At 38.1% G+C, this 17,069-nt stretch overlaps 1 protein-coding gene across 6 annotated transcripts in view; it reads left to right on the top strand.

The window, feature by feature from the left end:
* The window catches only part of AGFG1 (ArfGAP with FG repeats 1), a 35,690-nt gene extending 18,823 nt beyond the window's left edge, over positions 1-16,867 (top strand). For 2 of the 6 annotated variants that reach the window (XM_041414437.1, XM_041414441.1), the window contains exons 3-14: positions 1,038-1,153; positions 1,685-1,847; positions 2,860-3,016; positions 8,519-8,638; positions 9,176-9,334; positions 10,292-10,501; positions 11,336-11,516; positions 12,166-12,245; positions 12,545-12,637; positions 15,432-15,590; positions 16,200-16,291; positions 16,654-16,867. In XM_041414437.1, the coding sequence (XP_041270371.1) occupies positions 1,038-1,153; positions 1,685-1,847; positions 2,860-3,016; positions 8,519-8,638; positions 9,176-9,334; positions 10,292-10,501; positions 11,336-11,516; positions 12,166-12,245; positions 12,545-12,637; positions 15,432-15,590; positions 16,200-16,291; positions 16,654-16,713 (1,590 nt within the window). In that variant the 3' untranslated portion in view covers positions 16,714-16,867. The remainder of the gene's footprint in view (positions 1-1,037; positions 1,154-1,684; positions 1,848-2,859; positions 3,017-8,518; positions 8,639-9,175; positions 9,335-10,291; positions 10,502-11,335; positions 11,517-12,165; positions 12,246-12,544; positions 12,638-15,431; positions 15,591-16,199; positions 16,292-16,653) is intronic. The other 4 variants (XM_041414438.1, XM_041414440.1, XM_041414439.1 and 1 more) reach the window with 4 other exon arrangements.
* The last annotated feature ends 202 nt before the right edge of the window (positions 16,868-17,069 follow it).

Below are 17,069 nucleotides of genomic sequence, written 5' to 3'. Positions count from 1 at the left end.
GCTTCTCCCTCAACTTGCTAAATTTCAGAGCAATCAGGTTTGCTGCTCTTGGTTGTTAGAGTCTGAAGGTCACTGGGGAAAATGTTGAAAACCTGACACTTGCAGAGACAGAGGGTGTGTTTGTAGTTGGCAAGTAGGAGGGATGGTCAGGGCGATTTCAGAAAGGGTGTGGGAAGAAAAGGTATGTATCACGAAAACAAAGCTTTTTTGACTGCTTCTCTGGAAGAAACCTGTTCTAAAAGGGCACTGGGATTTTTGAGGGCAGCTAATGTTTGCTGTTATTGTTTGGGTGAATATTCAGGTTACTTGCAGAATAGTCTGAAGGGCTTAAAACATTTCAAGTTAAAACTCCTATGCCTTGTTTAGTTTTGAAAACACCTTTCGTCTTGTTTTGCTCAGGAATTGAAGCTTGAACATGCTGAGAATTTTGCAAGTGATTAAACTTTTGCTCACTCATAACTACAATTAGAAAATTAAATTGGAGCAAGAGTATTTTTACCCCTTATCTCATACCATCACTCAAATGTATATGGTATTGTAGAAACTGCATCATGGTAACAAAGGCTGTTGGACAAACAGTTCTTGTACTCAAATAGTAATTAAAAGTATAAATACTGAAACTTGGATCCTTTAAAATCTGAGGCTTAAGGCATATGGAATCTGTTGAAACAGTTTTAAGCCCTGAAGTACAATAAGGGAATGTGTAGAATTAGGTGAAGGAGAAGAATCTTAAAGATTGCAAGTAGAAATCAGGTGCTTTGCATTTCATGAGCACATTCTACAAATACTCTGTAAAAGGAGTGTTGAATGGTGAAATTGGATGTAGGGATCTGCTTGCCCTGCTGTGACACTCAACTTTAGGTATTTCGACAGGTGCATGGTGCACCAGTCAGTTGTTACAGCAGCTCAGTCTGGAATATAAATTATGCAGCCACACATTTTAATGGTTTAATGTATTAACAATAGTAAATATAAATGGGTTCTGAACTAAGGTATTTTCTCTGATTAATCTGTGTTGTTGTGGTTTTTTTATTAAGGTGTGCAAACAGATTTGGCTAGGCCTATTTGATGATAGATCATCAGCAATTCCAGACTTCAGGGATCCACAGAAAGTAAAGGAATTTCTACAGGAAAAATATGAAAAGAAAAGATGGTAAGATACCTTTGCTATTATAAAGATTGCCCCTATGAGGAGAAGGAAGATGGACTGTTTGCTCTCATTTTGAGTGTTATTTCCCTTCTTTGAGTGTGCTCTTCAGACTAGATTACACAGCTCTGTAAAGTGAAATGATTTCTGAACTTTAGAGCTCCTACAGGAAGCAGAGAAGACAAACGAAAAAAGTTTCTCAATGTTCATATTGATGGAATAGAAACGGCTTAAGAGGATATCAACAACAGTGTAAAGTAACAGTTTTGCAAACTGTTATTTCCCATCTGATTTATTAGTATGGGAAAGGCATGTTTTGTATTGAATAAGTGCTGAAAGTATTGATGACTTTAAATTCTAGTCCATTAAAAAAAAATCTCTCTCATATTTAAAGAATGGGTACTTTGCAAACTGCTGATACAGTCCATTCCAGGATCAGGGTTTCAGGAGCTAAGCTGAGATCTACCAGTTGTCAACTTCAGACTCAAGAATTTCTCATGTGAAACTTGTAAAAACCATTGCTCTTCTTGCATGTAGGTATGTTCCTCCAGAGCAAGCAAAGGTAGTGGCATCAGTCCATGCATCCATATCGGGCTCTTCTGCCAGTAGTACAAGCAGCACACCTGAGGTGAAGCCGCTCAAATCTCTCTTGGGAGAAGCTGCACCCGCACTGCACTTAAACAAGGGCACACCTAGCCAAGTGAGTGATGACTGCTGAGCAGCACAGAGCTGTTCTGCAGTTCCTTGTTACTCTTCCCGTGGCACAGAAATTCTTGCAGTAACAGCTGCTGTGATCTGTAGGAACTAATGTGATCACTGTATGTCATATTTTACTGAAGTATATGCATGTTTGCAGATCAGGTACTAAATGAAGTTTGTTTCTATTGACCAAATTGATTTTTTAGTGGTTATTTTCAGTAAATAAAGTTTTCCATTGTGATAGGATTAATTAATTGTCTTTTTCATAAATACCTCTAAAGTTTGGACTTAATGTGTTATGTTTTCATTTTTGCATTTTCTCTTTGAAAATAAGAAAATGATTGGTGTTGTTAACTGAGATTAGTAGTGAATATGTGGATGAAAGCGTGTCATTTATTATGGCTTCCTATGCATTCTGAAACTGTCTTAATTGGCTTTCAGGGGACATCTGTATGTTGTAATGTAAAGTCAAACAACACTGTGTACTTAGACTTTTGGAGGGAAGACAGTTTGTTTGAAAACTGCCATCAAGATACAGGCAACTCTTGAATGGACCTCTTTTAACTCAAACAGTAGAAAGTTGCAACTTCAAGCCCTGCTATTAAATTCTTCAATTTTTCTATCCTTACACTGGATTCTAATGATTTTTTCATAATATGGTGAATAACTATTTTCTATGTTGTAAAATTAAGTTTTGTTGCTTGTATTTGTACAGTGTTTACAGATTCAAATACAAAATCTGAAGTTGCTAATAATATATTGCTACTTTAGTCTTCTGGGTGCTATTAAACCATGTAAATCTGCAGCAGAGTTCCTTTAAGAGCCAGAGTAGGAGCATAAATAGTCTTCCTCATACTGTAGGAGGAGGGTGTGTGCTACATTCAGCATCTTAAACTTCAGGAATAAATGTCTTGTTAAAGAAATAAGCTTAGTCTAGCCTTCTAATATTTTGTAAATATCAGTTTGGTAAAATATCACCTTTTTGTACTAGCTAATTGAAATCTTGTTTGTAGTCTCCTGTTGTAGTTCGATCTCAAGGACAGCAGCAACAAGAAAAGAAACAATTTGACCTCCTCAGTGACCTTGGCTCAGATATCTTTGCTGCTGCTCCTCCTCAGTCAACTGCTACAGCAAATTTTGCTAATTTTGCACACTTCAACAGTCATACAGGTAGGTATTTGGACTACTGTATCCCTTTTAATTGTATAAAATGTTGCTTTAATTTTGATGGCTTTTGGCTAAACTTCATGAGGCGTATGTAATCTCTGTGCCTTAGGAATGTTGTATTGTTGAAAGTTTATTTCAGGTCTTTATAAAGAAGGGTTGAAGACATAAAGACTGACAATTCTGCTTTTGGAAGTGGGGGTTGCTATAGCTATTCTCTAGGATATGTGTGATTACACTGCTTCTGCCTACTACTAAACTTTAGGTTCTTTGGGGGGAGAGAGTGAGAGAATGAGTAATGAAATGTTGGGAGAATCTGATATTAGACCTTCAATTTTCTTTCTGAAAATTATTAGGAAGAGCATTCATGAAAAGCAAGCAGATACAGAGACTTTAAAGGAGTTCAAATGCATTGATAATAAGTGCCAATTTGTCAAAGGAAAAACCAAGGCTTAGCCAGTTTAAAGAGTGATCTCATCTTTTGTGTGTGTGTGTGTCTGAAAGCTGAGTGCCCATGTGAGCAGTATTCTGTAGTTTCAGGGAGGATAAACAAGCCTGGAGCATATGTATTGACTGAGGAAAGAGGATAGGCCTTGAATTCTTAGAGGATGACTTCAGTAAAATATATTGAACCCTCAGGGTTTTTTTTTCCCAGCCAAAGACCAAGAGCCATAGAAGTGTATCCTAAAAAGAAAGTCAATTCTGTGGTCACTGAAGTTTGTTGTTGCTAGCTTGCCTTGTAGTTGTGGGAAAGTACCTTTGCCTGGTCTGAATGGGCTTTTCATCTCATTGTTCTGAGAGAAACTGTGATGCTGCTAGGCCACTCAGAACTAGAGAGATTTCTTGCAAATCACTCCTGAAACTGTTAACAGCCAAGATAAAGTATCATAGACTGGACTTAAGGTTCACACCTGAGGAACTGAGCAAAATACCAAGATTTATCGAAATTAATGTGAAATAAATGTCTGAATTCAGTAACACTGCAACAGCAATTGTTATTCTGTGTGTTCTGTAAAATCCTTAAAATTAGATTTCTTGTTAATCATAATTTTGTGGGTGTATGTAACTGGGAGAACTTGTGCTGCCAGTGCTGTATAGTGTTACTGAAAAGGCTGCAGATGGTTAATTCTTTCTAATAATTTCTTTCCAGACTTGTTGCTGAATGATTATTTAATGATTATTTTTATACCCTTTATTATTTTTAGTGCTTTTTAGGAGATAAAAATTCCATTAAAGCAGTATTTCAGTACTGTGTTCCAAATCTAGGTAAAATTTCATTGCGTCTCTGCTGGATAATTTTTAGAAGGATAGAAAGCTATAGGAACACTCCAGAATAAATAAAATCTGAGGAGAGAGTCTGTTAATTTCTGGCCACAAACTAACCATTGTGGTCATTCCCATGACTTCTTACTATAGGTTTTAGAGCCCCAAGCAGTATCAGGGCTAGTAAATCAGTTTCTAAAAGACAGAAACCTGATTGTGAGTGTGTGGTAGCTGAACGTGTATTGCAGACTTGTTACCTGAGGGTGTTTCCTGACTTGCTGTAGTAAAATGCTTGTAAGGCTTATCTTGTGTGCAGTAAGTACTGGGTGGTGTTAGTGAAAAGAATAACAAAATGTTACAGACTCTTCCTTTGGAACGCAAGGAGGGTTGATCAGTCTGCCAACTTTGGCAAAATTGAGTTTGAAATGCTCATTAAGGAGCTGTATAAACATGTAATTTTTGTTAGCAATTACACACTGCTAAGGAGGATAGGAAAATGTGCACTTAGTCCAGCACTACTTTCTTGAAGTTTACAGGCTGGTCTTCTTGTTTTAGAGCTTGGTTTTAGCTGTGTGTATAAGGGATGTACACAATACCAACTAAATCACTGAAGAGACCAGCAAACATAAGATCCTTCAGTATAAGTTACTGAGTGCAGCAGCTGATAGGAAAATATTAACAAACTTGTGCTGTAATCTGTGAAGTGTAGGTGTAAATCTTGAAAATTATGCAGGAACTGCAATTTGTGATGTGTTTCTGCTTTCCAAGTTCTTTCATGTATTAAGCTGGTTCAGGATATTGTTGCTAATTGAAGGGGAAACATATTGACCTTATATTTGCTGTTGGTATTTAATTTACGGAGTTCTGTAATTTCTGCAAAATCGAGATTTTGCAGATGGTACATGACTGATTTGTCTGTACTTTATAGATTGGTAATCGCAACAAGGATCACATTTTTTGGCACGTACATTTCTTAAAAACTGATGAAACAGATGACCTGCATAAAAGATTTTACAAAGGTGTAGTGACACAGCACAACTTTACTACTGATAACATGGGAGAAGAGGCTTTCTCTAGAAAAAGCAAAATAGTATGAGTTATTTTGTAGAGATTTTTTTTTTTTTTTACTTTGGGTATATGTAGATTTTATTTTAGTTTTTTTCTGTTTAGCAGTGTTTTGTACCTCTATTGCATAAGAGGTAGTACAATCCTCACAGAAGAAACTGCAGAGATTGTGGGAGGAGCTGGCATTGCCATGACTGGTGTTGTCATCCCTGGCTGTAGCCAACTGGCTTTTGTACTGCCTTGTTGGTCTGCAGTGTCAAGAGCAGCTGTAAATCCCTGGCAACCTGCAACTCTCTGCAGTTCCTGAACTTACTTAGGATTGTTCTTGGGTTTTTGTGTGGAGAACTGAATTTTGGAATTGGCAATCTACATATTGTCCAGGTGCAGGAGAGTACAAGTCTTACCTGGTCTTTACTTTTGTGTCACATTTACAAAGGTTGAAGTTTTACTGCATAAAATAAAACAAGATTAATATCAGAATACTCTGCTGAAGAGGCTTTACAGCAATACTGTTTGAACATGGGCTCACTTGAAGGTCATCCTTTCTGTGTCAGCTGATACAGTAAAATGAAGTGTTTTGTGATGTAATACACTCCAGTCTTTCATTTGAACCCAAAAGATATTTCATTTAAGATTTACATAGTTTTCTGTTTGTGTGAGTGGTTAAAAGGAATAATCTTGCCCTTATTCTAGAAGTGACATTTAATACTTAATCCTCTTTGCATCAGTCTAAACATCAGTCTCTTGCCTGTCCAATTGATGCATTAGGGTAAAAGTATCACTTTCATTTTTAAAGTAAATTCTTAATCTATTCCTATTAAAAACTACTGGTTTAAAAACCAAAACAACTCAAACTTTGGGATTTGGAGTCTGTAAAATGCTGTTTGAACCAATACAGCGGACATCATGGAAGTAATTTTTTGTCTGTTTGTGCCAACTTTTTGCATACTTCAAAGGTGAAAATAACTTTCCCAAGATCTTGCTTTCACTTGGATTTTTTTTTCCTTGCTGACTCTCATGCTGTGGTGGGTTCCAGGTGCCCACAGGGCTGTATGTTCACTCTCCCATCAGCAGGGTTGGGGGAGAAGACACAAAAAAGCTGATGTGTCAAGAGAAAGTAACTGGGCAAACTAGACTTGATTTAGTTTGTTGACACTTAATAATAGAGTAGGATAGGTAAAAAGTCAAACCAAACCCACCTTCATCCCTTCTTGTGAGGTGTAATTTCACTCCTGACCATATTAGCTCCTCCTCATGAGGGGGCTGGGGAATGGGCATTGCAGTTAAGTAGGAAGATTTTGTCTCTGTTGCTACTTCTTCCTCATGCTGTTCCCCTGCTCCAGTGTGGGGTCCTTCCCCTGCCATGGGTTATGGTCCTTCTCAAACTTCTTGGAATGTGAGCCCTTGCCATGGGTGTCAGTTCTTCTAGAACTGCTCCAGCATGGGCCCTTTCCATGGGGTGCTGTCCTTCAGGCAAGGTCACAGCTCCTGCCAGAAAACCTGCTCCAGCAGCAGCCTTCCATGAGCTCCAGCCTCCTCATGCCTTCCCTACCTGCCCTGGCATGGCTCCTGCACAGGCTGCAGTGTGAATGTGTTACACCATGGTCCTTCATGGGCTGCAGTGGCACTGCCTTCCTTACCATGGTCTTCTCCATGGGCTTGGAGCATGTCTTTCCCTCCCTCTTAGCTGGCCTTGGTATCTGCAGTGTTTTCTCTTGCGTTTTCCTCACTCCTCTCTGCCACAGCTGCTGCACACTGGTTTTTAACCTTTTTAAACACAGTGCCCCAGCCAGCACTGCTGGTATCCTTAGCTTTGGGCAGTGGTGGGGCAATCTTGGAGCTGCAGCAGCTGTGCAGCAATGGGGGCAGCTTCTGTTCTGTCCTCACAGGGACCACCCTGGCTGCTCCCTGCTGCCAAAACCATGCTCTGTAACCTAATGCTTATACACATGGTTTATTAAATGTAGTATTGAGTCCAGCCAAACCTCATCCTCTCTCCCAGGGTACTCTGGGAAAGAAAATGCAGGCACTTTCCTCCTAATTTATATTAGCAACATTGTGGAGTACAGTAATTTGTATTAAAATGTCCTTTCAGTTTATAAGTCTGTGGTACAGATGCTTTTGAATAGAAATTAATTGAAATAATAAAACTTTTAATTAGCAGTATCAGATTATTAAGTTACAGTACTTCAGCAATCAGCATAATTTATTCTCTTTGTATATACTTAATCTGCAAAATCTCTCCAAAATAAACAAACTTTAACCTAAAAATATAATGTATTGCCATCTGTTATTCCAGAAGGTGTTTCGTGAGCTTTCTTTAGGTAGGAACTCAAGTTATCTTTATAAAAAGGTTTGGTTTGCATTTAATTAAAACCATTTTTTTTTCTTGCTTATAATAGTGTTAAAGGGCTTCTGTGGACCTTACCAGTTTAGGTGTGCAATCCCTGTTGAATCTATAGATGCTTGCATGTCCAGCTAGTCAAAATCAGATTAGTGTTAACTTCTGTTTTCTCCTATAGTATGGCACGAAAGGAAGGCGAAAACTGAAATTCTGTTTGAAATTTCATTGGGTTTTATTTTGTGGATACACTATGAATGCCACTGCTACTGATTTTCAATATTTCTGTACTCTGATTTATTTTTTTTAAAGAAGGAATTTTCCAGTTAAATGAATTTATAAATCTAGCCAAAACTATTCAAGCTGTGCCAACCAAATCACCTGAGGAAGAAGCACTTGGTGTATGAGGAATTTGAATTGCCAATATGTTACAAGAATACCTTCTGATTTTTATGCACAAAGAAATGTTCAGTTAGCTCGCAGGTTCTAGTTTTGGCAACTAGTTATTTTGTACTTTATGGCTGTTTTTTCCTGAGCAGCCAGCACTGTAAACACTTAGGGTTAAGCTGGAGTGGATTCCATTGGTTCATGCAGTTGTGAGTAGCAGCTTGTGTGGGAAGGACAGAAGTAGCATTAATTGATCCAGCTCTGTGATTTGAGAGAGCGTGTTCAAAGACAACTTTCAGCTGTAGAATAACATGTCATTTTCTTCATGTCAAAAGCAGCATGGTAGGACATAACCCTTGAAGGCTGTCATGACCATGAATTCAGTTACTACATCTGTTTTTGTGTTTATTTCCCATATCCATTAACATGTTTTGTTCCTTTGCGATTTACAGCGCAGAACTCTGCCAATGCAGGTTTTGCAAACTTTGATGCATTTGGACAGTCTAGTGGCTCGAGTAATTTTGGAGGTTTCCCCACAGCAAGTCAGTCTCCTTTTCAGCCCCAAAATACAGGTAGAAGTCCTAGCACTTTTGATTAATACTTAATTGAAATAATCCTTACCTTTATGTTGAAAGGTACTGAAGTTGAGTTTTTTCTTGCATCTGCCTGCTTTAATGTGATCAAACCATCTGAAGCTCTGGGGAAACTCAAAATGAATTCCTTGTGTTTGGTGTTGATTTTTTTTTTCCCCTAATGCTACTCAGAAGTCTGATTTATGGCACTGTGTTTGTTAGCTCTACACCTGAAATAACTATGAAAAGAATAAACTCTACTGCTTTTAATAAGTATTGAATTGACTCTGTCTTCTAAGAGAAGCACTTCAGTAGATTCAAAAGGATGTCACAGTACCAAACGAGTGTGTGTCTATGCATATGTATAGCATATGCACACACTTAAATATGTTTGACTTCATGTGTAGAGCCTATTGCTGATTTATTTTGCTTTCCTTTAATTTGATCATGCTTTAGAACTTCTGCTTGAGTTTACACTTGCTGTTTGTCTAGATCTTTGGCTGACTGACTTTCTTTTCCTTTTTTTTTTCTTTTGAGTGTGGTGTTGTTTTAAACTTTTTTTTCAAATTTTCTTTCTCCCTTCTTATGTTAACTTTAACCCACACACAATTTCTGGCTGTCCAGCGTTCAGAACGCTTTCATCTAGCTGCAGTTTTGGTGAATTTACTTCAGCTTTTCCTCTCCAGGCTGTACACAGTAAGTTCCACGCAGTGGAAAACTCAGCTTGCTTCATTTTATGCCATTGTAGTATAGCACTTCCATTCCTACTGTTGCATATGTTTCAACTTGTTGCTTATGCTTTTAGAAAGTTGTGTTTCTGTTTTAGAAAGTTCTGTAGTATGAGTGGAATCATCAACAACTGTTATAAAATGCGATTCACTTAGTGGAACTACTCACTTAAATTTAAGTATGTGACCTGCCTAGATTAAATTGTCTGGACAATGAAGAGATGGAAGCTCATGGTGTCATACTTGATCTGAAGTTCAGTTGTGTGGACTCACATCAAATTTCCAAAATTGATGTATCTCTGACTTCAGTGGAGATTTATTATAAAAAAGCTGTGCTGTGTCTTCCCCCAACCTCCTTCCTGATTGGTTGCAGTCTAAAACTCTTGAGAAAAGAGAACCAAACTCTAAACCTGGGCATGAAATTGCATAACTTTTGGGTTTCCAGGCACTTTTTTTTTGCTTAGGATTATGGCTGACATCTGAAATGACTAAACATTGAACCACTAAGTAAATGTAAATAGTAGCTATTTGTTAGCCACTTATGGTAGGGAAATGAAGCTTCTGTATTTTGAATATTAAAGATTAAGACAAATAAGTCTTTTTCTAGGAAGCTTTTATTGTTGAAATTACTTTTAACAGCTGAAAATAGCATATAGTTTTCAGGATCAAATTATGACTGTGGTTTAAAGTGTTGAAGTTTGGGGTGTTTATCCCTGATACACAGTCAAAACACTGTATTATAGTATTTTTCTGACGGCCCACTGAACTCTGAAGGAAATGGCAAAGAGCCTTAAATGGGTAGGATGGGGCAGGCAAGCACATTGCCTCACATAGCCACAAAGGGAGGGTTATTGTACCATCAGTTACAGTTGGAGAGACTTTCTAACTTTGGAGCATTGATCATGTTTAACTTAATTTGTTACAGGTGGAAGTGCTGGATCAGTGAATGCTAATTTTGCTCACTTTGATAACTTCCCCAAATCCTCCAGTGCTGATTTTGGATCCTTCAATGCTTCTCAGAGCAACGCCACAGCAACTGCAGCCAGTAAAGCTGCAGTGAATAAACTGAATCTTCAGTCAGCTGACAAATATGCAGCTCTTGCTAATTTAGATAATATCTTCAGTGCAGGGCAAGGTATTAAACTTTATTTTTTTGCCATGGTTATTCTATATGTGTATAGTTACCACAAGGATGACTGTGCTTGTTGAAGTACTGTAACAGTATTTCAAAATTTCCCTTCTCTAAGTGATCTCTAGAATTTTCTGTCAATGTACCCTTAAACGTGCAAAATTCGAGTTTTAAGACATTATTCCAAAATGATGCTTTTTGGGAACCTATTTCCCATTGAGATGAGTAGTTCAAAATTAAAATATCTAAATAATCATTACTTCAATAGTGAAAACATACAAAAATACAAATCTGTATTTTATATTTGTACTAAAATCTATAGTGGATGCTCTGGAGTGAAGAGCTGCAGTTGTTGCAAAGAGCTACCAGAGCAGCTTTCTTACCTGTCTGCCACAAAAACAGCTGGCTTTAGTTTTTCATAAAATAGGAGCAGTGATATTTGGATTTAGTTGATAGTAAATTGAGGAGAAAAAGCTAGTTATTCTGTTACTCAAATATAGTTCTTCTTGAATGGAGTCTTAAAAATTATGTTGATTTGTACTCCAGAGGTTAGTTCTGAAATGGATTATTTGAGGTTAGGTGTTCTGTTCATTTTCTAGTTGAAGACGAATGGATTATTTTTCTAGGAAAACAAAAGCTCTTTGGGGCTGCAGAGTACCTATAGAGGCAGGACATTCTGCTAACAGCTAATGCCTTGTTAAATACTTTTTCCTCTATCCCCTAGTGCATATTTAATCTTTAAGTCTGCAACCGTCTGTGAACTTTCCTTTAGTTCTCAATGTCAGCAGGGCAGAAAGTGAAACCATCTCAGTGTGCTTAATCTGCTTGCTTTCTTTCTAGGTGGGAGTGAGCAGGGAAGTGGCTTCAGCACAGCAGTGTCCTCAGCAGGCCCTGCCTTGTCAGCCCCCAACCAGTCAAGCGCATCTTCGGACAAGTACGCGGCGCTGGCGGAGCTGGACAGCGTGTTCAGCTCCACGGCCACCTCCAGCAACGCGTACACGGCCACCAGTAACGTCAGCAGGTACGCGCCCCGCGCTGCTGCTGCAGCAGCACAGAGCAGCTGGGAGTCCTTTCTCAAATCTGGTCTTATCTAAACGGGGAAGCACTGAATGAATTTAGAGGTACTGCTGAAACTGTATCTCTTGTTTTCAATAATGGCAGGACTGAGGGCTAGCATACTCTAAGAACGCTCTCAGTGGATTGTTCTCTGCACCTTTCTAGTCATGACATGCTGAACCTGTTAGTACTTTGCTCTGCAGAGTAGTTGTGTGCATACTCAAAATCGTAGGATCATCCCTGAAAAAAGAATTCAGATATTTATAATGTAAATGGTGCCACCCGTTTCTTTTCTGGATTACTTAAGTAACAAATACCAAATGCCTGTTAGGGGCTTGGCATTGCAAGTGCCCCTAAGGCTTCTGCTAAGCAACCTTTATGCTGTTGGCCTTAGCTCTATATTCCTTCTGCTGCTGTTGGTGGAGATGACATTTCATTGCTCAGCACTAGTGAGAGTGTCTGACCCTGGCATCAGGGAGGTACTTTGCAGTCTGCAAACTGCACAAAAGTGTTTATCCCCTTTCTTTTACATGCCAGGAGTAACTGTAAATTGTATTTAATTATTAAACAAGCAATTCTGACTTCACTGAATGAATTGTATAAATTATTTCCAGCAATGCTTTTGGAACAGTACCTGTAGCTGCTACTGCACAGACACAGCCTGCATCTTCAAGTGTGCCTGCTCCATTTGGAGGTATGGAAGTATTACAACCACCCTTTGGGGACTGTAAGCAAACAATCTAGTATTATTTACTTGATTATGCTCTGCTTTGATACTACTACTACTGAAGCTAATAAAGGTACTATTAACAAAAAGTACCTCTGTATTTTTATTGTATTTAACTGTATTTGTATTGTATCTTATACATTCCTGAGTTTTGGCCTAATTTTAGGCATTTATGTGTGTTTGTTTTAAAGGCTGTATAGGCTTCATGTGAGTCAGATTTGCTGTTAGAGAAATGCTTGCTTAATAAAATGTCTTTAATCTTTCAGCAACACCTTCCACAAATCCATTTGTAGCTGCCCCTGTTGCCCCAGTGGCACCTTCAACAAATCCATTCCAGACCAATAGCCGAGGAGCAACAGGTTAGAAAATAAATACTTTGAGTGTTTGAGAAACTTTCTTTAAAGAATTGCATTGATTCTTTTTTCCTGTATCTGTGTAATATGTTTCTTAAAGATGTTCTGTATTATCTGTCCCTAGTCTATTTGAAGTGTTGTGTGTTTGCTCAGTGTTGAGGTGCAAGTCTAGGATTTCAAATGGTGGCAATGAAAAATGTCAAAATGATCTGTTTGAGCTCTACCTGTTTATAGTGGATGTATCACCAGCTGGCTTCCTTCCAAGACTGTAATCTTGGCTTTAGAGCATGCCTCATAAAAGGAAGCCCTGAAATCAAGGATTTTGAAAGCCCTTCTTGTTAATTTCTTTATTTTGAAGCGTGGAAAGCTCTCAAAACAAGAGCTGGAGTCAGACTCATCACAAGGCTCTTGGGATGCTAGCTCCTCATCAGTCCACTTAATTAGTACATTAGTGTCTCTTTTTTAAAGTGTATGTTTAATCTTTGCACTTTTTTTATATTAATTTTCTGTGGGATGGTTCTGTAGAATCATAATTCTATGGGCAAAATTTCATCACTTTTTAAGAAAGCAAACTTCTTTAAAACTATGAACTTGGATTAGATGGCTACTAGGTTATGCTGATTTTCCTCCCCAGAGCAATTGCTGAATTTTGACACTTTTATCTGTTAGCTGGACTTCAACAGATTAAAATCTGCTGATGTGTGCATTTTGCCATTTGAGTTGTGGGTTGCTCAGTGATTTAGGTAGGCTGAGTTAAAAACTGATTTGATAACTTTGTGTCCTCTGTTGAAATTATTTCTGTTTTCAATCCCTTTTGAGATATTATGCGGGTAAATTTGTTAGCTATTGTTAGATATTTAATGCCCAAAATACCCTTTTTCTTTATTTTAATCCCATTTCTAAATGGGCTAGTTTAGATCATCATTAAGAATTTGTAGCCTCTTTAGATAAATTTCTTTGAATGTGGCACCTCTGTCCTTCCACCTTCTATGCAGCTGTCCCTGGCTTGCTGAGGTTCCAAGCCTTTGGCAGCATCCTGATGTTCCACAGTAGGTGACAGAGATAATGTGTACAAGTAAAGATAATGTTCAGCCCCTTTCAGTGTAAGGTGTAAACTTATGGCTTGTGCTTTTGTGTTCTTCCTGCATGAACTTTGTTATTTAGTACATGGGAGATCTGCTTTGTAGAGCTTATGTCTGATGGTTTTCTAATACTAATCTATTGCTGGTCATGCTGTTGATGAACTGTTTGGTACATATATGTGTATCTATTTCTCTCTCTCTATATATATATATATAAAACTAAGAAATGACTGTTCAAGAGTGTATAAATGATTTGACATTGTCTGGTCTCTTTGTGGCTTCCATAAGGCCTCTCGGGAGCAATGCACTCTCACATATTTCCTCAGGCTCATTTTGGTAGGTGGCCACATTTGGTATCAAGTTTCTTGTGGCTAATTGTTCTTGCTTGTAAAAGCTTATTGACAGCTATCTGGTTCTCTGCACGAAGAATTGTGGAAGACTTCTTAAAAATGGAGTGGGTGTGGGTATTTGGCAGCTGGGCAGAGGGAGAGAAGAGCATACGTAGACATCCTGTCGAGCAACCAAAACAAAACCATTATTGGTATCATCCATGGTCACCATATAGTGCTTATGAATGACTGCTGAAGTTTATGCCAACAGTAGTTTGATGCCTTTTGGGATATCCCAAGTCCCCTGCTGATTTTGTTGTGCTTCTTTTTGCTGTTTTAGCCAAGTTTGCTGTGGAGTAGCTGCTCTGCTCACTGTAACTTGAGAACAGTGTTAGTACCTTAGTTTTGCGTGCACTTGTCTACACTTTGTCTGTATAATGTCTTGCCCTTGAACGCTTTTGGGGTAAATACTTCAACTGATAATTAAGCTGTATTAAATTTATTTTATTAGCTTTTTTAAACATAGAGCTTGCATAGTAACATGTCAAAAGAGAAGTCCTGTTTAACTAGCATAGAATACCTGGTGTCTGTATTTGTACCAAAAACCTTCCTATACACTTCTCTTTACAAGAATAACTCCCAAAAGACTGAATAATGGTTTTGTTACTATACTTTTGCACCTCATGTGCTCCTGTTTATTTGCTGAAGGCATGGGGAAATGCTTATGAGCTGTGTGTTCTTTACTTGAAATATTCAGCAGAGAATCAGATGAAAAGTTTTGGGCTCTTTTTGTTTTAAGTTCTACCTCAACAGTAAGAGGGTTTGCAACAGAAACTTTGTGTGCAAATAATGTGCATGGTGAGAATCTCCTTAAAGACATTAAAGATGGGATGATAAAATGGGATGCATGTATCCCTTTGTTTTTTGTTTTATTTTTTTTTAATTTATAACCTTCTGTAGTGCAGCTTGAAATAGGAAAATCCTTTCATGCTTTTCTCAGAAGGAGAAAAACAGAGGGGCTTAGGCTGCCTGAACCTGCTTGCTTCTTATGTGTACAGACTTCTACCAGAAAAAGTGTGGGGGAAATATATGATAACACAGAGAACAAAAAATAATTTCCTCTTCAGAAAGTATATCTGAATGTGCTGGATCTACTAAATTTTAAATAACACCATTCATTTTTAAAGTATAAAGGCAAATTGTGCACCCACTTGGTGGTGATGGAAGGGAACAAATCAGTTCAGTGGCTGTGGAAGTTGAATCAAACTTTCATCCAGTCACAGAGGGCATCAGAAGACTTTTAACATGGCCTTATAGCAATCTGTTTCATGGAAAAAAAAAAAAAAAAGATTTCTTACAAATAATTGCATGTTATTTTTTGCCTACTAGCAGCAACATTTGGTACTGCATCCATGAGCATGCCGGCAGGATTTGGAACTCCTGCCTCCTACAGTCTTCCTACTAGTTATAGTGGCAACTTCCAGCAGCCCACGTTCCCAACCCAGGCAGCTTTCCCTCAACAGACTGCTTTTGCTCAGCAGCCAAATGGTAGGTCTGCATATTTTAGATAACCTTGTCTAAATCAGAAACATGGAGAAAATGGTCTGTCTATAAGTTGGCAGTAACGGGAGGATATTTATTTCTGCACGAACTTGATAGTAATGTTGATGAAAGGTTCCCACACTGTTCTGCCACTGTAGATGAGTCTTCTGATGTGGCTGGGTGCAATTGTGTAATTATCAAACTGAAATTATACCAGAATCTCATACTGAAATGGTAAGTGTTCCCAGGCTTAAAGGGGTTTTAGGCAAGAAGGGCTGTTTGGGGATGTCTGCAACACACTATTACACTTTCTCTAGCTTCATAGAACACAAGCAAGAGAAAATTGGAAACTATTTTCTCCCTGAATTTATATGGTATAACATTGAAAAAAGCATATATGTAGAATTGGAGATTGATGAGTTGTGAACAGTTGAAAACAAACAAAAAGCCCAGCTACAGTGTTTTACACTTACATTCCTGATTGTGTTTAAGTAGGATCAGTCCTGCTGATTCTGCAGTTCAAACTTACTCTTAATTTTGGCTGGGAGCTGCAGCAAAGAACTCTTTGAACATTGTTTACTAGTATTAATATTTTTTTTTCCTTTTCTTTCCAAGGAGCAGGTTTTGCTACATTTGGTCAAGCAAAGCCTGTAGTAACTCCTTTTGGACAAGTTGCAGCTGTTGGAGTATCTAGTAACCCTTTTATGGTGAGTTGTTGCATGTCAGTGACTTCTGTATGTCCAAAGAATAGTCTGTAACACTTAATTTAGAGATACACAAAGATTAGGGGGTTTCTTGCTTTTAATAAGGAAGGAAGCATGTGACTGTCCTCACTGCTGCTCACTATTCAGATGATATGCCATTTGTAAGGAGGTTCAGATCAAAGCAGAGGTACATTCATACATGTTCCCAGAGTAGTGTAATTCCAGAGAAGCAGCAAAAAGCAGATTGCAATATAAAACAGAAGTATTCCCCAGTAGGTTTTTTTAAATATATTCTGATTTATGATTTACAATGGGAAAAAAATCCTAAATACTTGCCTTATTTTTCTTTGTTCCTTTTCCCCCAGGCTGGTGCACCAACAGGACAATTTCCAACAGGAAGCTCATCAACCAATCCTTTCTTATAGCCTTATAGACACTTTACCCAAAAGAACTCTTATGTGGTCACATAACATCTCTGCGCCTCTTGCACTGTTGTCTTGTTTCACTGATATTAGCTTTAAACACAAAAGAAGTCTTTAAGAAGTAAAAATAAAAGCCTGCATTGTGTACCTTTAAAAAGTTTCAAAAAGAAAAAAAAAAAAACCACCCGACACAAAAAACAAGAAAACCAACCCCCCACCAGGTAATAACGTGCAAAACAGAGGGCTGTGGTAACATCCTTGAACCTGTGAAGTGGCAGGTAAAAAGTAGCGGTATCATGTGTATTAAAATTGGCTAATAAGTTATTGCAGATACCACACTCATTATGCTGCAGTACTGT

The sequence above is a fragment of the Onychostruthus taczanowskii genome, unplaced genomic scaffold (assembly GCF_017590055.1).
Source record: "Onychostruthus taczanowskii isolate IOZ18803 unplaced genomic scaffold, ASM1759005v1 scaffold45, whole genome shotgun sequence".
NCBI classification, from domain to species: Eukaryota; Metazoa; Chordata; class Aves; order Passeriformes; family Passeridae; genus Onychostruthus; species Onychostruthus taczanowskii.
This window is presented reverse-complemented; position numbering and strand designations above follow the sequence as displayed.